This window comes from Triticum urartu, chromosome 7A, assembly GCF_056163025.1.
Source record: "Triticum urartu cultivar PI428250 chromosome 7A, HENAU_Tu73, whole genome shotgun sequence".
Taxonomy (NCBI): Eukaryota; Viridiplantae; Streptophyta; class Magnoliopsida; order Poales; family Poaceae; genus Triticum; species Triticum urartu.
Window position 1 is genome coordinate 2,405,219 of NC_141879.1, and position 22,779 is coordinate 2,427,997.

Sequence of the window (22,779 nt, forward strand, 5' to 3'; positions counted from 1 at the left end):
CTGAAAAACACTAGAATAACATTATCTCGAAGCATTTCAAAATAGGAATGTTACTGTGACTCGTTGTCACGAAAACTGAAACGATTATGAGTCTAATTTGGCACTTCAGAGTACTTGAAGCAGACGGTCTTAATCAGAACCTCTATGGTATTTTCCAACGGCTATGAATTATTTGGTTTGGTAGCTCACTAACAACGTTCTGTTGCGTGGATGGAATGGCTAGGAAAACTCAAGAAACATTTATTATGTGGCTTAACAATATAATTTTAGTACGCGTGGATTCGCCTGGAAGGCCATAAACAAACACAAGTTACATACTTACATACAACAGAAATTTATTTATTCATTTTGTCTTGGTCCTCTATTTTAGGTACTCCCTCCATTCCCTTATATAAGGCCACTATGAAAAATACATTTTGCATCTATACAAGGCCACTAACAGTAATCGAGGCAACATTTAATGATGTTTTCTCATAATATCAACTTGTTTAAACTTGCATGCATGTAGTCATAATGACATTGTGCTACTTCCTTCTCATTTCTCCCTTGCATGCATGCGGGCATATTAATAATCCCGCTTAACGAGAAGAAAAGTTGACTTGCAAAGCAGTCATTAAATTTTGTCTTGATACCTGTATTTTGAGTTTGTGGCCTTGTATAAGGAAATGGAGGGAGTATAGACCACCATGCATGCATATATGAGCTGCAGGAGATGCTCTCGTAGGTAGCGTGAGACAGAGCAAAGAGGGAAAACATGTGCTTTTGATTTCCCTCTGCACACAAGCAAAGCTGAGCCAAAGCATAGTGCTTCTTCTTTTTCCGCGGCACACAAGCAAAGCAAAGCATCCCAGGTTCATTTCTTCATTGTGCATTTTGGTCCGAGGAGCTTCTTTCCCACATTCATTCTCATTCTCAAACACCATGCTTAGTAGATCCCATGCTAGCTAGCTGCCTAAGATTTCATTGCGAGCAGCTCTGCACCCCCGGAAGCTATCGCATCCTACGTAAATAACTAGGAAGGCTGCCGATTACAGAGCAAGAGTTGCCTGTTAAGTGAACCGCGAAGGAGGATGGACGGCCGCGCTCGAGCTGCTGGGACTCGGAGGAACAGCGGCCTCAGTCCCGAGAAGCAGCAGCAAGAGCCATGGCCGGAGCCGGAAGAGGTATCGCTCATGCTCAACAGCTATGCTACCACGCAGGCGTGTCTTCTGAAGGGCGTGACCGGCATCGGCTACCTGGCGCTTACGTGGTCGACGGTAGTCCTCCTGGGTGGCTTCGTCACCGCGCTGGGGAAGAAGGATTTTTGGTGCCTCACAGTTATTAGCATGATACAGGCAGCCGGGTCAGTAATGTCTTCCTGTCTCCATATATATTCTCCATCTACGTACAGACCACCCTCTCTCTATCTCTCTGGTCTGCGAGCCTTTTCGCTCTATAATTTCGAGATAGATGTGTGCTTTCAGTACACCCCTCTAGAAAAGTTTACAAATTTTGATGCAAATCAACGGTGGAGATTAGACCGTACGCTTTCCTTAAAATGGGTAGTTTAAACAATTTATTACATGATGGGGTGTGGGTAAATAAATCTTATAAGCTCTAGTCTATTTCCCCATCAAGTGACTATCATGAATCTTAAAACGTTCCTTACCCAAAGCGTTCGTCCGTATATTCGTCAAACCACAGGGCCGCCCAAGGACATGGCAGCAGCGTGTTATCAAATAGGGAAATGTTTATACCCGGCCGCCGGCCGCTTGCGTGTCTTGCGATCGCGCGCGCACAATCCAGCAGACCGCGCTGCTCCCGCACAAGTTTGCACAATTTATTACCGCACCCCTCTTTAGCTAAGACATGTGCTGCATGATTGGCAGTTCGCCGCACCCATTTCACCTTGAACTCATCCCAGGATCTGAACACGCACGCCAATCTCGCCGATAGACCCGCTCCTGCGCCCCTGCGCCCACCCGCCGGCGGCCACTCCGGCCCCGTCGGCCACCAGCCCGCTCCGGCACCGGCGCCCACCGCCCCCATGGTCTCCCCTTCTTCCCCCGCGTCCCCGGCCGCTGCGGGCCGCCCCCGCGAGCGCCGCTGGCTCGAATTGAGCCCCTCCTCCGCCGAGTCTGCCCATGGCGCACGGTCTTACCATGGGGGCCGCTGAGCGCGCCCTCGACCTTGCTCTGGTCGCCATTGTGGCCGGGAACCGCTCTGGTGTTTCCGCTGACGACGTCGCGCGCGCGGTGTGTGAGCGCTTTCAGCTCCCAGAGTCGGCTTTTTCCGTCCACCGGCAGCGCCCTGACGAGTTCCTCCTTTGGTTCCGCGACGCGACCACCCGTGCGGTCGTCGCCGCCGCGCCCGTGCGCGCCGCGCAATTTCGGCTGATCATGCCCCCATGGAGCCGCCTCGAGGAGGCTGAACCCGTCTCCCTGCGCATTGTTGTCGACATCGAGATCACCGGCATCCCCAAGCACGGGTGGGACATCTTCTCCGCCGTGCAGCTCCTCTCGCCCTTCTGTCTTGCCGATCGGCTCGCCCCCGAGACGCTCGACGGCAGCGACATGTCCGTCTTTCGGTTGTCGGCTTGGACTACTAACCCCGACGCCATCCCGCGCGAGTCCGAGCTCCTCCTCGCCGAGCCCGACGAGTTTTCTGGCGCTAACCCAGACCTTGTCGACTGCTTCGCCGTCCCGATGCTGCGTTTCCCAGTGTCCATCCACGTGCGCTGCGCTGAGGATTTCTGCTTCCCCTCTCCGCCGCCCCCGCCACCGCCTGCTGACTCCGACGGCGGCAGGCGCGGTTCCTCGCCGCCCGTCCCCGATGCCTGGCCCCGTCGCCATGATTTCCCGCCGCCCGCCGGTGATCGCCGCTCTAGCGGCCCCCCGGAGCGGGGCGCGGGTCCTCACCGTCGTCGCCGGCGCGCCGGGCCGCCCTTCCGTGGCTACCATGGCATCCTCGGGCCCCATCCTGCCGCTGACAGCGTCACCTCTAGGCCCTCCGTTCGTCAAAGGCTGTCGGGCCTGACCGCTGACCGGGGCGTCGCTACGCGACAGCCTGTTCAAACGGCGCCCATGACCACCCTGGCCATCTGCGGGCCGCCAGCTGTCAGCCCCACCCGAGCCACGCCATCCGCTGCTCTCCCATTCGCGCGGCCCGCCTCGGATCCTTCCGCCCCTGCGTCTCCACATGGGTGTGATTCCCCCGCTGGCCCACCTGTTCGTTTGGTCATCTGCGGGCCAGACCCGATCCCTCCTGTCCGCCCGCCCTTCGATGCTGCTCTGGCGCTGCGCCAGCCAATCCCCGAGGATTCCTTGCTCCTGGGGCCGCCTGCCCCTTCTGTTGCCCCACCTGCTACTCCTGTCAGCACGGATCCCGCGCCTGATCCTGTCGCCAATTTGGCTGCTGCACCCGCTGGGGCTTGCGAGGCCGGGCCCGCGCCCTCGACCGGCGCGCCTGATCCTGTCGCCTCTCTGGCCACCGATCCCACCTCGCCTTTGTCCCAGGGCCCACCCGCGAACGCTGATTGTGCACCGTCCCCCGAGGCCATGCAGCCCATGCAGGTCCTCACGCAGCTCCCCGCCTGCACCTCCAACGGGATCGCTTCCTGCCCCGTCCCAGAACATGTACTGGAATACATCAGCTCCATCAGAACCCGCTCCGCCCCTGTGCTTGAAGCACCCTCGGTGCGCCGCAAGCGTGGTGAACTCCCCCCCCCCAACTTCACGCCGCAAGCGTGGTGAACTCCCCCCCCCCAACTTCACTCCGAGACAAAGGCCAAACGGGTCCTTCTTCGCCGCTTCGGTCTTCTCAGGGAGGACGAGCCAATCTCCAGTGAGGCGCTTGAGCGCTACAGCAGGCTCTTTGCCAGGCCCCTGGCCAGCGACATCGTCCACGCCTTCGCGGATTTCTTCGGCTGGACCGTCCCCTCCGGCCTCCTCGACGGAGTGACCCCTCCCGCGCCTCGCCTCATTGAGGCATGATGTGCCTGCCCCATGCAGCCCACCCCCCCCCCCACGTTCTTATGGATTGTAGTCTATCCATTGTGTTCTGGAATGTGCGCAGGCTTAATAGCCATGCCAAAAGTACGGCCGTGCGCTCCGTTGTTTCCTCGGCCGACTCCTGTATCGTGTGTTTGTCTGAAACAAAGCTGAATTCAGTCTCGTTGCTGTCTGTCGTGGAGACGCTTGGCTCCCCCTTCGCTGACTTCTACTTCCTTCCGGCCGCGGGCACTTCTGGTGGAATCCTTCTGGCCTGGCGTAGCGATCGCATCTCCCTCGCCAACCCCATCATTGGGGCCTTTCACGTTTCCGCCACCGTTTCCACAGCCATCGATGCTACCCCATGGTGGATCACCGGGGTCTACGGGCCTCAAGGCACCGCAGAGAAGCTGGCCTTCATGGACGAGCTTCACGATCTGCGTGACATGATCGCCAGCCCTTGGCTTCTGGGCGGCGACTTCAACGTGATCACTTCCTGTGCGGACAAGAACAACGACAACCTCAACCCACGCACCATGAGCCGCTTTCGTCGCTTCATCGCGGACCATGCCCTGCGTGACATCTATCTCCACGGCAGGAGGTACACGTGGTCCAACGAGCAAAGCAACCCCACTCTTGTCAGGAACGACCGCGTGCTCTGCACCCCATCCTGGGCGACCGCCAACCCCCATCACATGCTGCGTTGTTTGGCCACGGCCGTGACTGACCACTGTCCCCTCGTCGTGGATTGTTCCCCGCGTAGCTCCGGCAAACGAAGATTCCACTTCGAGAGTTTCTGGCCAAAGCTTGATGGATTCCTCACTACGGTGGATGCTGCTTGGAACTCCCTTCCGCCGGATCCCGACCCGTTTCGCCGCATCTACGGTCGGATGAAGATCACGGCCTGCCGCCTCCAGAGCTGGGGGGCGCGCACCACGGGCAACATCTCCCTGCAGCTCCAGATCGCGCGTGAAATCATCTACCGCCTGGACGTCGCGCAAGACACCCGCCCCTGTCCTCGCCTGAAATCTGGCTTCACCGCGAGCTCAAACGCGCCTATCTGGGTCTGGCCTCCCTCGAGCGCTCCATACTCCGCCAACGCGTGCGCCTTGGCTGGCTCCGCGACGGCGACACTAACGTGGCCATCTTCAAAATCCATGCCGCCCATCGCGCGCAGAAGAACCATGTGGCCTCCTTCCGTGTGGGATCGCAAACCGTGACTGATGAAGGGGAGATGGCCAAAGCGGCCTACGATCACTTCTGCTCCATCCTGGGCACTTCTACGGCCAAAAATCACTCCATCGACCTGGCGAGCATCGACCCCCGTCATTTCAACCTTGACGACCTGGAGCAACCGTTCATCGAGGAGGAAATTTGGGCTGCCGTCAAGCTTCTCCCCACCGGCAAGGCGCCCGGACCGGACGGGTTCACGGCCGAGTTCTTACGCGCATGCTAGCCGATCATCAACGCTGACATCCTAGCCGCGTTCTACAAACTCTATGCCCTGAACGACCGCGGCTTTCATAAGCTCAATGAGGCCCTTCTCATTCTCCTCCCCAAGAAGCCCGACGTGTGCACACTCGCCGACTACAGGCCGATCAGCTTGATTCACCTGCTGGCCAAGCTTTTTGCTAAAGTTCTCTCTCTAAGGCTCGCTCCGAAGATGGGGATGCTCGTCTCCGTCAACCAGAGCACATTCATCGCCGGCTGCACTGTGCATGACAACTTCTTGTTAGTTCAACAAACCGCTCGCCTGCTCCACAACTCGAAGGCCCCAAGAGTACTCCTCAAGCTCGACATCGCGAAGGCGTTTGATACCGTATATTGGCCCTTCCTCCTTCAAACTCTTCGCCACCTCGGCTTTGGGCGCCGTTGGTGCGAATGGGTGTGCATCCTCCTCTCCACGGGATCCACGCGAGTCCTTGTCAACGGCAATCCTGGGCCACCCATCGATCATGCTTGCGGGCTGCGCCAAGGCGACCCCGTCTCGCCGCTGCTCTTCGCCATTGCGATTGACACGCTTAACTCCTTGCTCCAGCACGCCTCGCATGCCGGCTTGCTTCAGCGCCTTACCAATCGGCACGCCGCGTCAAGCATATCGCTTTTCGCTGATGACATGGTCATCTTCTGCCACCCGACTAGCTCGGAGCTAGCTACGATCCGCGAGCTGTTGCGGGTGTTCGGCGTTGCTTCCGGTCTTCGAACCAACTTTCTCAAATGCTCGGCCACTCCCATTCGCTGCGGCCACGAGGTGATCAACACCATTAACTCCACGATTGGATGCGCAGTCGCCGACTTCCCCATCGTGTACCTGGGTCTTCCCCTGACCATTCGCAAGACCCCCTCTCCGGCTTTGCTTCCTCTGGTGGACAAGATGGCGAGAAAGCTCGCGACCTGGAAGGCCGCGCTTTCTAACTCGCGGTGAGCGGCTTGCCCTTGTGCGCCACGTGCTCACTGCCATGCCCATCCACATCCTCATGGCGATTGCCATTTGCCCGAATATCCTCAAACGAATCACCCGCATCATCCACGACTTCTTCTGGCATGGGCGTCGGGACGCCAGCTCTGGTTGCTGCCTGGTGGCTTGGCAGCGCGTGTGCCGACCGGTGGAGTTCGGTGGCCTTGGCGTGAGGGACCTCCGCCTCACCGGAATCTCTTTGCGGTGTCGCTGGCACTGGCTCAAGGCCACGGATCCTTCACGGCCGTGGCATCACCTGCAGCTCCCCCACGATGAAGAGGCTGCCTGTTTCTTCCGGGCCTCCACCTCCTGGCATCTTGGCGACGGCAAGACGTGCCACTTCTGGAGCAACCACTGGCTTGATGGCCATTCCATTCCCGAGCTCGCCCCCACCCTCACCGTCCTTGTACCGTGTCGCCGGCACCGCCGCACGCTGGTCCGCGATGGGCTCGCCAATGGTGCGTGGATTGGGGATATCCACGGCACCCTCGGGCCCCAGGCAGTCATCGAGTACGTAAGCTTGTGGCGCAAGCTACAGCTGGTCGTCCTCTCTAATGAGCCCGATCGCCTCACCTGGAACTGGACAACCAACGGAACCTACACCGCCAGCTCTTGCTATCGCGCGCTGTTCCACGGCTCCACCGCGCCGCCGTGCTGGAAACTTCTCTGGAAAAGCTGGGGCCCTCTTAACAACAAGGTCTTCCTCTGGCTTGCTTACCTCGACAAATGCTAGACCGCAGAGCAGCATGTGCGCCGCGGCCTATCCACCGAGCCTAATTGCATTCTCTGCAACCAGGAGGTGGAGTCAATCGACCACCTTCTTGCCGGCTGCGTGTTTTCTCGCATCACCTGGCATGAGATTCTCTCATGGTACCGTCTAGTCGCCCTGCCACTTGATGGCACCGCGAGCTTCTTCGCATGGTGGACCGCGGCCGCGGAGGCCTCCCCTGGCTCTATGAGAAAATGCCTCAACTCCATCACCGCGCTGACCGCCTGGGCAATTTGGAAGCATCGCAATGCGGCCATATTCGACGGCCTTCGCCCCTCCACCGAGGTCCTGATCAAGAGCATCAAGGACGATGCCCGCCTTTGGGCCAAGGCGGGTGCCACCGGGATTGCTAGCATCTTACCTGTAGCCTGACCCCCTGCTTCGAGGCTGAGCATCCTCTCCCTCTGCTCATCGCTGCGCCTCCCAGACGCCGGCTTGTGTACGTCTGCGAGGGTGCACCCTGTAACTTCTATTTCTTCTCCTCTATCAATGAAATGATACGCTTCTAAGCGTATCCCCCCCCCCCAAAATCCCAGGATCTTAGCACCCCCTTAATCTCCTCAATCAGAGGACCAAACACAAATCTTTTCAATTCCTCATCTGCAGACTCCTCGTAGCACCCTGATTGTCCGTCAGCCCTTCCTCATCTTCAGACTCGGCCACTCGTGCAATAGATGTTAGAACTCGCCCACAGGATTAATCACATCAAATTAAGACGAAAACGTACGCACAAAAACTTTTGCCAAAGGCCAGTGTCGTGCCTCTCTTCTTTTTATTCTTTTCTCTTTTTTTCTCATGGTGTTACAATCTCGTACAGCCTCCCGTGTATATATATACACACATGAAGCTGCCGACCTAAGAGCATCTCCAGCCGCACCCCAACAGGCCCCCAGGTGACTTTTTAGGCGTCGGCGCCGAAAAAACACCCCAGTCGCGTCCCCAGGATGTCGAAATCCGCTGGTTCGGCCCGTTTTTGGGCCCGGCGATCGCATGCCGAACCCGGTGCACTTGGGGGGGCGCTCGGGGGCTCCGACGCAAGGGAAAAACATGGCTGGCCCACACCGTCAGGTGAAAAGTCAAGTCTTTCTTCCCGATTCGCCTCCCACCCCCCGCGCGCTCGGACGCCAACCGGCTGTATCCCAACGCTGCCCACCGCCCCGCCACCGCTAGATAGCCCATCCCTGCCAGAAAAAGAGCAGAGGTTTTGCCGAGGCAGCCCTTCCACCAGCAGCTGGGCGATTTTTCTGCCGTTTCCGACCGCGGAGGGGCAGTTTCGGCGGGTACGTGCCCACCGCGCCCGCATGGTGTTCGGCAATTTGCCTGGCTCGGCAATGGACTCGGACGACGAGGAAGTGCTCGCCGCACTGCTGGAGGAGGAAGCTGAGGCCGACGTCCAGGAAGAGGAACATCTCATGGTCCTCGCCGCCCTCGCCGGCCTGCTGGCGAGCAATGAAAAGCCACGGCGGGGTGGCTCGGCGCCGGGGCGCATGAAAGCAAAGAACTGGCATCGTCTCGAAGGCTACTGCATGCTCTACTCCGACTACTTCGCCGACGCTTCCTTGCACGGCGACAAAACATTTCGGCGCCGTTATCGGATGAGCCGAAAGCTTTTCCTCAGAATTGTGAATTCCATCCGGGAGTTCGACAGCTACTTCAAGTGCAAGAAGGATTGCACCGGCACGGCGACAAAACATTTCAGCTCCCGGTGATTCACTCGACGACTATGGGCACATGGCCGAGTCCACCACCATTGACTGTTTCTACAAGTTCTATCCGGCAGTGGTGGCAGTGTTTGGAGGTCATTCTCCTCCGGTGAACTTCGAGGTCAATGGGCGGCACTACAACAAGAGGTACTACCTAGCTGATGGCATCTATTCGAGATGGTCTACATTTGTGAAGACTATCTCAAACGTTGTGCCAGGAGGCAAGAAGTCCCACTTTGCCAAGGTGCAGGAGTCTTGCAGGAAGGATGAGCATTTGGTGTGCTCCAATCTCTATTTGCTGTTGTCCGGTACTCTACTCAGACCTGGTCGAAAGATCAAATGTGGGAGATGATCATGACTTGTTGTGTCATCTTGCACAACATGATCATCGAGAGCGAGCAGGAAGAGCCACTGTTTGACACTGAACCATACTACATGCAGGGTCCTCTAACCGAAGTTGATCACCAACTACCGACAACCTAGACTGCCTACCTTAGTATGCGTCAGGAGATCCGAGACCCACAGGTGCATCACCAACTGCAGCAGGATCTGGTGGAGCACCTATGGAGGATCAAGGGCGACGCCTAGCTCGACGTGTGATAATTTTTTATTTGTTGAACTATATAATTTGTATTGAACTATTTGTTGTTGCACTATTTTGTTGAACTATTTGATTTTTTATGATGAACTATGTGATAAAAATATATTTATATTGAGAATTCAACGCCGAGCCACGATGAACCACGCCGAATATGCGCCGATTCTCGCCCATATGGGGCCTTTATTCGCCAAAAATGGGTCAAAAACTGGGCCAATATCGACGCCTGGGGGCGACCCGGGGATGACGGCTGGATGCCCAATCGCCCCAGCGCTGATTGTACCGCCGGCTCGCCCCCAGGCGGCGATTTTTATGCCTCCTGGGGGGCCAACGGCTGGAGAAGCTCTAAGGTACTATGTCTCACACGGACCGGCTCAGACATCAACTCTTAATCCTAGTACAACTCCTACCAACATACCTAGACACAAGTCCTAGCCAGACTCAGCTTGGTAATTTCCCACTCTAACTGGGACACGAACTACCAATACTTTTTGTGATCAGACTCTTTACTACCTCAAGATTATTTCTAACAATAGACGCCACACCCGGTCCGCCACCACACATCGATCATTTCATACGTCTGCCATCTCTAGAGTCGTTCCTCGCTAATCACATCTGATAAATTACCATGAAGACCAGAGATCTCTGCGTTTCGCTTGCTTGTCCAATGCAGTCGAGGAACCAGTTATGCAGGCCATGTTGCGTCATAACGAAGTACGGCGGATTCTGAGCGCACAAACCTTGGGCTTCACCGAGCCGTTTCCAAACCTGAACTGCATGTGGGCACTTCCAAAACTGGTGGACTGCTGTTTCCTCACGCCCACAGGCAGTACGTGTAAAGTCTGATATGAATTGGGGCTGCTATCTTGCACGCCTCCTCTCTTCATTATGTCAAATATATATACACAAGTACAGGACAATCAACTTGAGTTACAAGTTTAGGTCGGATACAAACCGACGTGATCTATATTAGGAACTCTAGCTATAGCAGCCGGACTAGGACTCTCCAACACGCCCCCGCAGTCTGAACTGGGAAGAGCAGCAACGTGAAGACTGGATCTAAACTCACGAAAGAGTGCAGACGGTAACCCTTTCGTGAAAATATCAGCATACTGTGATGAAAATGGAACATGTAAAACACGGACGTCTCTGACAGCAACCTTCTCACGTACGAAATGAATGCCAAGCTCGATGTGTTTGGTCCGGCGATGTTGTACTGGATTATGAGCCAGATAAACAGCACTAACATTGTCGCAAAGCACAACTGTGGCGCTGGTGACTGGGCGATGAAGTTCCTGTAGTAATTGACGAACCCAACAAGACTCGGCTACTGCAGTAGCAACAACGCGATATTCAGCTTCCGCACTGGAGCGGGAAACGGTAGTCTGTCGCCGAGAAGACCATGAGATCAAATTATCACCAAAAAACATGCAAAACCCAGAAGTGGAGCGTCTGGTGTCGGGGCAACCAGCCCAGTCGGCATCTGAATAGGCAATGAGTTTAAGAGAGGAAGAGATATGAAGTGTCAAACCAAGGTCAAGTGTGCCTTTTAGATATCGGAGAATACGTTTAAGAAAAAGAAGATGGGGTTCGCGAGGATCATGCATATGAAGACACACTTGTTGGACAGCATAGGCAATGTCTGGTCGAGTGAGGGTGGCATACTGAAGAGCACCAGCAAGACTACGATAGAGTGAAGGATCAGAAACAGGGGAACCATTGGTGGATGAGAGTTTGGCATTAGTGTCAACTGGAGTAGAAATAGGATTACAGTCATGCATGCCGGCCCGGGAGAGAATGTCGAGAAAGTACTGTCGTTGGTAGAGATGTAAGCCACTAGATGTGCGAGAGACAGAAATGCCGAGAAAGTGATGAAGAGTCCAAGATCTTTCATAGCAAATTCTTTAGAAAAAGAAGTGATAATCGATGAGAGAGAAGTAGGAGAGGAGGCAGTAAGGATGATGTCATCGACATAGAGAAGTAAATATGCAGTGATGTTTCCCTTGTGAAGAATAAACAAGGAAGCGTCAGACTTGGACTCAACGAAACCAACAAAACGAGCATAGGTTGCAAACCGCTGAAACCACGCTCGAGGAGCTTGTTTAAGACCGTACAAGGATTTATGCAAGCGAGGTCAGGATAGCGAGGATCAATGAAACCAGAGGGCTGTTGACTATAGACGACCTCATCAAGATGACCATGAAAGGCACTTTTAACGTCTAGTTGATGAATGGGCCAAGAAGAAGAGAGAGCGATAGAGAGAACCAATTGTATAGTGGTTGGCTTGATAACAGGGCTAAAGGTCTCATCATAGTCACCCCGGGTTGCTGAGAAAAACCACGGACTACCCAACGGGCTTTGTGACGAGCAAGTGAGCCATCAGAATGATATTTATGTCGAAAAATCCATTTACCACTGACGATATTTGCACCGGGAGGAGAAGGAACAAGGGACCAGGTGTTGTTTAGAGTGAGAGCATCAAATTCTTCTTGCATCGCGTGGCGCCATGATGGGTCACGAAGAGCTATGAGATAATTATGAGGTATGGGCAAGGAGACGACGGCAGAAAGATTGAGGCGATCAATCGGTGGCGGTAAACACCGGTCATTGAGCGGGTCCGATGAATATGTGTCGGCTCAGGTGCCGGGAACATAGGTGGTGGGTTGGCGGGGCCTGGGGAGGAAGACGCGACAGTGTAGTCAGGCTGGCTGGTGGGAGTGAGCGAGCCCGCGGGACTAGGCGGGCTATCAGGCGTCGGTGGAACCGACGAAGGGGTGGCGGGACTAGGCGGGCTATCAGGCGTAGATGGTACGGACGAATGGGTGGCGGGTGCATGCATAGTAGGTGATGGATGTGAAACTAGGAGAGGAGGGTCAAGGGAAGTGGTGGCTTCTATTGATGATGTGGAAACTGGAGGTTGGGCTGGTGGGGCGTAGGGAAATGTTGTTTCATCGAAAACAACGTGGCGAGAGATGATAATGCGTCGTGTGTCTAAGTCAAGACAACGATAGCCTCTGTGCCGTGGAGGGTATCCAAGAAAGGCACATTTTACAGATCGAGGAGAGAGTTTGTTAGATGTAGTAGAGGAGGTGTTTGGATAGCAAAGACAACCAAAAACACGAAGATCATTATAGAGTGGTGTGGTGCCGAAAAGAGTTATGTATGGTACGGAGAATTTTGTGGCTGCGGTAGGACGAATGTTTATGAGATATGTGGCGGTATAGAGAGCTTCGGCCCAAAAAGAGGCTGGAAGTGAGGCCTGAAGCAATAGTGTACGAATAACATCATTGGTAGTGCGAATGGCACGTTCGGCCTTGCCATTTTGTTGAGAAGTATGGGGACAGGAAAAACAAAGAAGAATTCCATGTTGAGCACAGAAGGTGTCGAGACGAGTATTGAGAAACTCTCCACCATTATCGCATTGGATAGCTAAGATGGGTAGGTTAAATTGTGTATGAACATAGGCATGAAAAGCGATGAGTGTCGCATAAACATCAGATTTCTTACGAAGCGAGAAACTCCAGAAGTAGTGAGAGAAATCATCCACAACAATGAGATAGTAGCAAAAACCAGATGTACTAGGAACAGGGGATGTCCACAGGTCACAATGTAAAAGTTGAAACGGACGAATTGTATATGTTTGAGAATCATAAAACGAAAGCCTAACATGTTTTCCTAACTGACAAGCATGACAGAGTGGCGGCCCATCTTTATTGTATGAAATACACTTGGAGTGTTGAAGACGTGACATGGTGTGACGACCAGGATGGCCGAGGCGGCGATGCCAGAGTGATGACGAAGTGGTTGTGATGAGAGCTTCATCTTGTCGGGGACGGCAGACGGGATACAGGGGCCCGGGACTATTGCAACGAAGGATCACGGCCCTGGAAGGAAACGCCTTCACCGAGAATCCGAAAGGATCAAGTTCAACGGAACAAAAATTGTCAGTAGTGAGTTGGCGAACAGAGATAAGATTTTTAATAATGTGAGGAACGACAAGAATATTACGAAGAGAGAGGGATTGGGCTGAAGATGGAAGTGTAGATTGACCAACATGAGTAGCAGGAACGATTTGTCCATTACCTACTGTGACAGTTTGAGTGGAAGGCTTTAGAGAGGAGATAGTACCGTGATTAGATGCCATGTGGGAGGAAGCTCCTGTGTCCATGTACCACTCCTGGTTTCTGGGAAGATGCATGTTGTTGAGTGCGTTCAGAAGTGCTGGGTCGAGTTGTTGCTGATGCCCGTTGTAGGTGGGAGTTGTCGGAGCTGGGCCGTATGCCGCGTACGCCTGCGGGGAAGCAGCCGCAGGTCGTGGACCAAGGACGCCAGGGGCACGCCATGGCTGTGATTGCCACGGCGCTGGAGCAGGGTGTTGATAAAGCTGTGCACGCGTTGGAAGGCCACTCCAGGGATTGTACATCCAGGGCTCGGAGCGGCCCCGTCCTCGGCCGCCGCGGCCGCGGCTGCGATTGTTGCTGAAGGTGCCGCGGCCACCGCTGTTGGACGAGCTGGAAGAGGGACCGACAGGACGCTGAGCACCGTAGCTGTGTCCACCCCCGGACAATGGAGCACGTTCGCCGCCCGCGCTTGGCAATATACTGTTACCGCTGGCCCAGAGCGCAGTAGCAGCAGCGTTCTTTGCATCCGTCTTCTTCTGTGCTTCTTCAAGAACAAGGGCCGAGCGCGTCTGGAGGAAAGATGGAAACGGCACCTGAAACGGAAGGAAGGACCGCAGGTGGCTGAATTGCTCGTTGAGGCCGCGGAGCACCGTTAGGACGAGCGTCTCATCAGAGATGGTTATGCCGACATCGCCGAGAGCGTCAGAGAGAGACTTGAGCTTCGCGCAGTAGTCATGGATGGACATGTCTCCTTGCGGTGTGTTGCGGAACTCGGCGTCGAGGGTGAGGGCGTGGCTTTTCTTGTTGTCGTGGAAGAGGTTGGCGATGGAGTCCCACACCTGCCGCGCCGTGGAGCCCGGAGCCATGATGATGCCGAACAGCTCGATGGAAATCGAGCCGTAAATCCAGGAGAGCACCGTATAGTCATCACGTCCCCAATCGGAGGTGGGCGATGTGTCGGAGGGGGTGGCGGCGGCGTCGCCGATGACGTGGCTGGAGAGGCCATAGCGTCCAAGAGCTACGAGAAAAAGCTCACGCCACTTGGAGTAGTTAGAGTCCTGAAGATCGAGGGTGATGGGCACATAGGTTTTGATTGAAGCAACATAGGAGGAGGGTGCAGGGATGGTGGCAGGAGAGGGTGCGACGGCAGCCTTGCCTTGCTCCGCGGCAAGGCGCTTGAGTTCTTCTTCGCGCGTCCTGATGATGGACTCGCGGTTCTTGAGCTCCTCTTCGAGCTTCTACAACTCGTCGGCGTTCATGGTCGTGGGGAAGAAAGAGGTGGTGTTGGGCGTTGGTGTTTAGAGAGAGAGGATCGATCCGCTCGATACCATGTAAAGTCTGATATGAATTGGGGCTGCTATCTTGCACGCCTCCTCTCTTCATTATGTCAAATATATATACACAAGTACAGGGCAATCAACTTGAGTTACAAGTTTAGGTCGGATACAAACCGACGTGATCTATATTAGGAACTCTAGCTATAGCAGCCGGACTAGGACTCTCCAATAGTACGGAACACGCCGGGCTTGATCCTCCTGTGCAGCTCCATACTCATTACTAGACGATTCTTCAGCATGCGACATGGTTGAACTTTGACCTTGCTCGGAACGTCCGAGCTCCACACCTCTAGCTAACCCCTGTGGGTGGCGACCGAGGAGGAGCTCACCGCTTAGGTCAGCGCCAACTTATTTAGGGACATCTTAATGTGGTAGGCCGATTGTACCGTAGACACGCCAGTGCACGTAAAGCCAACTTATTCAGGGACATCTTAAGGTGGTAGGTAGCTCGTACCATAAACACGGCAGTGCGTGTAAAGTTCCACACGACATAGTCCTCATGGTCACTGCCCCCCACACGAATTTTCTCAATATCGCATGTGTCATTGTCCAGGAAGATTTGGTTCAGCTTGTCTCTGTTCTAGTCTGAGCCATGATCACTTGGCAACTCAGCAACATACCTGACATTTCGGGGGTCCTTGCATCCAAGGTTCTAGGTACCGAGGGTGGTGAAAAACGCGGTTACCATGGTTACCACGAAATACCAACCAAATACCTTTCAAAAATTTCAAATGTAATTCGAATTCAAATATTTGGAGCAAGTCAAATTGTTATAGGCACTACTATTTCACAAGTGTGCTCATAGTGACGTGGGTTTTACTCGACTAAACATTTTTTTAATTCTGTTTATATAACAAACATAGAATGAGTGAACATATACTCTAAAACATGTCTATATACATCTGAGTGTAGTCTTTATAGTGAAATCTCTAAAATGACTTATATTTAGGAACGGAGGGAGTAAAAATGAATAATGCATATGAAATCAAAGTTTACTCATTGCTCCACGCACTCCACTACTCGCAAAACTCGTAGCACTACTCGCACACCCACCTTTTCTGCTCGACTACGAGACTGACTATGCATTATTTTCTACTGTATGCCACACTTTCACAGGCTCTTCAAGGACTTGACGATGGTTGATATCTTTGTCGCGGGGGCGATCTACTACAATGGATCTTACATCTGTGCCGGGATCTCCTTGTGGCGTGTAATACAGCGTGATTACGGCAGCATGGATGGGGACATCACCAAAGCAAACCTGATGCCAGCATTGGACTTACTCTATTCTCTAATTCTCTGCCAAGGCGCACTCTTCGTTTTATGGGGGGCTTCTCTAATTGCCGATCGATCCTTTATCACTTCACTCCATAGAGTATGCAAGTTCCCAAAGATGTGGGGTTTTGCATCAGTTAGAAACTACCTGCATCACATCCGGTCGAAATGCTGGCGGGGCGCTGAAACATCCATGGAGGATAGGGGATTAGTCAAGTACGCCGTCGATTTGCTGGACTCTGAATCATCGCAAGAAGACTACCTCTCCGGAGCAAGGATGCTGGATGTGTTCATCAAGGTACACCAAGTGGATGTAAGGCCACTTATACTCCCCTCAAGCCAAAAGGTTCAGAAGCTGATCGATACACTGAGGTGGAGTAGCAGTGAGAGTGACAGAGAGATTAAGGAGCTTGCTGCCAGGATATTCGCGCATCTTGCCTTTAACATTGATCTAACCCAGTTCCCTGGGGCAATACGGTGCATATCCTCCCTACTTGGTACCACCCAACAGCTATATTGGAACAACGACCAACAAGGATCTAGTAATCAGTCACCTCAAAGTAATAAATTGGATCAGCAAGGTGCAGGGGACAGCCAAGGAGATCTCGGTACCACCCCGCATCAGTCACCTCAAAGTAGATTCTACCATTTATACGCAAAAATACAAAAAGTTATTATATTGCAGCTAAACGCAAAAATACAAAAATGTATATTGCAAGGTGCAGTTAAACGCAAAAATACAAAAAACACAAAAGGTACATTGGACCAGCAAGGTGCAGGGGACAGCAAAGGTGAAGGAGATGGCTGTAATGAGTTGATTCTGCAAGGCCTAACGATTCTGGAGAGGCTGGCGTCTGACCAACACAACTGCAGGGACATATGCAGCACCCCTGATCTAATCGCCAAGATCATGTCACCTATCTGCTCTGACACACTAATCCAAGACATAAACATAATGCCATGGCAAGATGTAGTAAATGGAGCGCTCAGAGTTGTGTACCGGCTCATCCATGCTCCGGAGTGGACTGGAGGCAGAAGGCTGGCCCATGAAATATCCATTAGCAAACAAGCTGTGAGCAACTTGGAGATGATTCTGGATCAGGGCAACATAGCTTGCCAACAGCTGCAGATGCGAGCTATGGAGATAATCACAGAATTGACTTTGGATTCGGCTGCTAACCTCGCCATGGAAACAAAAGAAAATCTCATCAACAAGCAGCTGCAGATCTTCCTTAATGAAGGGACAGAAGAAGACCTTAAAGTTACGGCTGGGAAAACACTGGCATCACTATCCAAGACGACAGGAACTTTCTCTGTGTGTATAATGAGCAAATATAATCACATTGTTGATCAACTAACTGAAATACTTGATGCTAAGAACAAGGCCATATACAGAACAATAGCAGCTGAGATCTTGGAGAATTTGTGTACTCTACATATGATGGACAAGAATCATGTGAAGAACACCTTGCTGCCAAAGGTAACATCTGTTTATGTTACTCTAATATCTGAAGAAGCACAACAGTGTCTTTATCAAGTTTTTTTTCGAAAAGCTCTATCAAGTTAAAAGCATAATATATTGTGTTCTATTTCTAATCTTTCATGTTTTCCGTACATGGGAATCACCTTCTAAGCCTTTGGATAAACATCAAACCATCCCCATCTCACTTCACTCCATGCAGCATAGCATACAGATAAAAACTTGCAGTGATGTTGAATATTTTTTGTTTTTGTGCATTTTCAAGGCTTCAATTTTAGGCTCACTAATGTGCAATTTAAGTATCTGAGATTGACGAGAGTTTCAGGCATGTGAGAATTAGCAAGTGTAAACCTACAGACTAAAATCATACACTGAAACATATTAATCCGAAAATTCTAGATTTCAAATCTTTACCAGTACCATGTGTGAAGTGATTTGAAGTTTAAGTTATCTTGTTGTTGCAGGTGCTGGCAGAAGTTTTAGCCAGTAAAAAGAAACCACCATCGGAAGCACCGGAATGTCATGTATCCAAAGCATCAGGAGATATTGAAGAAAATCCACTTCAAGACGACGAAGAAAATCAACGTCCGGAACACAATGTCCAAATCAATTCATCCGAGCTAAATGAGACGCAGACATCTATGATGGTATTGAAAGAGGCATTGCTATCCCTTACTTTGGTGATATTTGACAAGTGGATAATCAGTGCAGAGGATTTTGATGATGTTGCTCAAAAGGTTGCCCCAGGAGAAGGTGAATTTGTGGCGAAGCTCAAGACTATAGTAGAAGAGAACTGCGAGGCCACGGCTAATAACCTAAGAATCGTCAAGCTTTGTGGTCAGATTGCCGTCACAATGATGCGGCGCAGCCAGTACAGCGAACACTTCAAGGATCAGAAATTCGTGGAGACACTGTCTAAGGCTTCAAAAATCACGTGTAACCTTGAAAGCTGCATGCTCTTCGCTGGGACTGATGGTGGTGCAAAAAAGACTGCCAGGCCACTCCTCTCAGATCTTGTGAAAGAGGCAGAAGCGTTGGTTGCTTAAAAATGTAATCGCGATTTTTACCGTTGTGATGACCTATTTCTCCATATCAAATAATCATGTCTCCAGCTCTTGGAATCACGGAACTGGGCTTGTTTCATTTATAAAACATGATTGCGTTGCTAAAATTGTACCATATTTTTTTTGGCAGAGAGAATTGTACCCATTTTATGGAACATGTAATGCTACCGTTTTTCTAAGCGAGACCTTAATTATGACACCCGTTACGCTTGTTTCATTTCAACTAGTGAATTGCCCATGCGTTGGAATAGGGGCGCGGAGACTGATTTGTTGAGATTTTTAATTTTATCTTAACTTTTTTATTCGAAAAGGGGCGCTTTTATTTTATCTTAACTAGTTAGTTGTATCAATTGCTTGTGATACGAGGTAAAAAGCAGGTGGCGGGACTAGTAGCGGCTACTGTATCTTCAAGTAATCGGTGTTTATGTTTGAAGGAATTCAGAGACGGGTTTTGTTTAGTTCCCTGTGAAGCCTGTTGTACATTCTCTGCTGCTTGCTGAAATACAACTTGAGTACTGACTCCTGGAGAACTTTTTGTAGAATGCGACGAGAAGGTAAATTTGTGGCACTGACAATTATGTTCTCACTACATGGGTTGTAGAGTCGTTAATGTTCTTTTAAGCTAAGAGGCCGGCTAGTGTTGAAGAACTGAACCACAACACGTGTCAGTTAAGTTAAGTGAAAACTGACGGCTGATGCAGATGCCGGAGTTGACGCTCAACAAAAACAGAGCATGTATGAAGCTAGCGGTGGGTCCAGCAAAAACAGAGGAGGAGCAGCTCTGCTCTATTTTAGAAAAAGGAAAAACGAGGAGTCCTGGCAACTCGACACCAGCCGACCACTTCACTGCATATAAAATCCTGGGAAATCGACGGCTTCAACGAGTTTACTTTTGTTACTGCAATATATTGCCCTCAAGCTGAGAACCTTGGACACACGCTTCTATGGAGTAAAAGAGCTCCCTGCCGCGCGATATTCAGGGAAGCTTTAAGTTGATTGAGTTAGCGGATGTTCACACCTTGATTCTTGAGTCCTCCAGCTGAGACATGCATGAAATACTACAGCATTCAGATGCTGCTGTTGAGGTGAATTGATCTTCTTTTTTATTTTGCCCGTGGAAGAATTTACAGTCAATGAGCCCAGCTCTGGATGTCTAGAAAAAAACAGGCATTCAGAATCTCTGATTATTGTGGTTTAAAAAGAATTCTTTATCTCACTCTTCCTGAATATTGACGACCAGCATGTTTACAGACCCAAACCTGCACAAGCCCACACTTTAAGAAGTACTCTCATAATGTAAGATGTTTTTTGACACTAGTGTAAGACGTTAAAAAACGTCTTATATTATGGGACGGGGTAGTAGCGTTTGTCTCTCTTCCTGAATAGTGGCGATAAATTGTCACCATGGATGCACAAGCCTACACTTCATGAGCATCTCAGTGAGCTCCGTCTGAGTTGCTGCAGGAACTGTAAAGTTCTCCCACCATTATGGCAATTGCCCTCTCTCGTGTACTTGTATTTGGGCGGTTTCCATAGCCTAAAAATTATATGTGTTAATAATGATGATACAGACAATGAGGAATGTTGTCTTTCTACGTCACCCTTCTTTCCTAAGCTGGAAACCGTGGAAGTTACCAACATGACTAAGCTAGAGAGGTGGCAGGACAAGGAGTTAAATATTTCCAACTGCTCAAGGTTAGCAAGCATGCCCAAGATGCCCTCTCTTGAGAACTTGAGTTTGTATGGTTTGGGTAGCTTGACAAGTATATGTGTTGGTAATGATGATAAGGACATTGGGGAATCATGTATTTCTCCGCCACTCTTCTTTCCTAAACTGGAAACCATGGTACTCCCTCTGTTCACTTTTATAAGACCTTGAAGACATTTCAGACATTGTACAAAACAACCCATTTTGAGTTGTCTGAAATGACTTACAAAAGTGAACGGAGGGAGTAGTTTCCAAGATGCCTAAGCTAGATAGATGGCACCAGGAGGTGGTAGGACAAGTAGCAGACATATCATTCCCTTTGCTCAAGAAACTAGATATTTCTGAATACCCAATGCTTGCAGGCATGCCCAATATGCTCCCTTTGCTTGAACATCTACAGGTAAAGGATGCAAGAGACATTCCCCTTCATCATCTGATGAATCTGTGTGGGCAATCTAGTTTTGAGTGCAACGGCTCCATTGAAGTGGAACCTGCATTTGGTTGGCGGTCTATTGGTGACCTTCATTTCTCGCGGCTTGGAGACTCTTCTGTGAGACTGAGACTCAAGGGTTTGATGGTCAATGTAGAGCACTTTGAAAAGGAGCTTAACAGAGTACCTTGCAGATTTATCAAGAGCATGGATATAATAGATTGCTATTGTCTTTTCTCGTCTGAACCATCCCAAATACAGCGAAATATATGGAACCATTTCCGTTTTGTTGAAATTATGTTGATCGCAGACAACAATAATATAGTACAATGGCCAATGGTTGAATTGGGGAGCTTGGTTTGTCTTCGACGTCTAAACTTGTCTGCTTGTTGCAACTTAACTGGTTCACTTCCATCAACACTATCTGATGACGAAAATGTCCTGCCTATTCGACTCCAACATCTTGAAATTTTTCTATGTGGAAATTTGATGGAGGTACCAAAGTTGCCTGCATCTCTTGAAAAATTGTTGATCCATCATTGTCGCAAGCTGGTTTCTATGCCAACATTTCTTAGGAATAGCAAAAATTTGAGAGAACTTTCTTTGATTGTGTGCAACGCACTGACGACATTTCCAGATGGAATGTATGGAGTCATAGCGCTGAAGAGGCTGGAAATGAAGCAGTGCCCAAGGGTAGAGACACTACCGGAGGGACTCCTACAGCAGCTCCGATCTCTTGAGGAACTATGTATTAGAGACTACCCCTACTTGGAGGAAGCCTTCTCAAGAGCAGGCGCTCACTGGAATTTAGTAAAAGCAATTCCATACATATTAGTTGGCGCTCAAGATGAGTTAACAACTCCAAGCATACCAATGCGCTAAATGCCTTTGATTGGGATTATTTATGCCTATGTGTCTGTACTTGTGTATACCGACGCCGGCCTCATGTCTTTATTCAGTATTAATATACTTATGTATCAATGTATGTTGAGTACAACCTGCCTAGACTTGATGTCTTTGTATCATACATGTCAAAACTCACAATCACTTGTATCTATGTTTAGATTATTCATTCGTGTTCCTTTTTTCCAGGTATCTGCTGCCATCACACCATGCAAACCTTGCCCTAGTATGATAAATGTAATGACTTTTCGTGTTCTATTTTTCTAGCTATATGTTATCTGATATGTTCTATTTTCTTATATTCTGAATACATAACAGTTTTTAATCATGTTATCAGCCTTCCCAATCAAGTCTGTTGTTGCCTAATTAAATCCTCTCCTCCTCTGCTCTCTTGCTTAAGATACGTGTCTTGCAGAGTTATGTCGTTCTTTAAGAAAGAACCAAAGCATCTGGAAATATTTGCATTAACCTCTCCACAGAACACAATACCCAAATAAAATACAGATTAGCACTCCAGATGTAGAAAATTAAACATGCTCTGTAGTAGTGAGAGTCTCAACAATAACTTTTGTCATGGGTAAAAACATCATCATTTCTTTATCTTATACTCCCTCCGTTCCAAAATAGATGACCCAACTTTGTACTAATTTTAGTATAAAGTTGAGTCATCTATTTTGGAACGGAGTGAGTATACATTATTACCAACGAGTAAAAACATGCACTTTTCCAGTTTATTTTAGTTACTGCAGTAGTTTTGCTCTCAAGTTGAGAACCTTGCATGGGTTAACGCATGCAGTTTTTAAGGGAGCTTGTGGTTCACTGAACAAAGGTACTCTGATGAACTTAAGCACATCAGGGTTCAGTTAAGTTCAGCCAGTGGATGGCCAAGATGACCCGATCAAGGAGGGATAAGCGAAGATTCATGGCTGAGATTGCTTCTGCTGAAGTTACGATAACACTGTCCA

The 22,779-nt window shown here is 50.6% G+C and overlaps 1 protein-coding gene and 2 pseudogenes across 1 annotated transcript; 2 read left to right on the plus strand and 1 right to left on the minus strand.

Moving 5' to 3' along the window:
- Nucleotides 1–21,793, plus strand: part of LOC125518054 (disease resistance protein RGA2-like) — a 63,900-nt pseudogene extending 42,107 nt beyond the window's left edge.
- LOC125524885 (uncharacterized) lies at nucleotides 916–18,904 on the plus strand. Its single transcript, XM_048689918.2, has 3 exons — nucleotides 916–1,342; nucleotides 16,071–17,709; nucleotides 18,174–18,904. Exons 1-3 carry the CDS (start codon nucleotides 1,071–1,073, stop codon nucleotides 18,753–18,755), a joined length of 2,493 nt encoding a protein of 830 aa, XP_048545875.2. The 5' UTR covers nucleotides 916–1,070; the 3' UTR covers nucleotides 18,756–18,904.
- On the minus strand, nucleotides 13,373–14,876 carry LOC147956679 (uncharacterized; annotated as a pseudogene).
- Nucleotides 21,794–22,779: the final 986 nt, after the last annotated feature.

What these genes read in the sequence shown, in the direction of transcription:
- LOC125524885 (XM_048689918.2), top strand. Translation starts at nt 1,071, where the DNA reads ATGGACGGCCGCGCTCGAGCTGCTGGGACTCGGAGGAACAGCGGCCTC. An exon ending in AGCATGATACAGGCAGCCGG is followed by an intron (nt 1,343 to 16,070) that starts GTCAGTAATGTC and finishes ACACTTTCACAG; the next exon opens with GCTCTTCAAGGACTTGACGA. An exon ending in AGAACACCTTGCTGCCAAAG is followed by an intron (nt 17,710 to 18,173) that starts GTAACATCTGTT and finishes TTGTTGTTGCAG; the next exon opens with GTGCTGGCAGAAGTTTTAGC.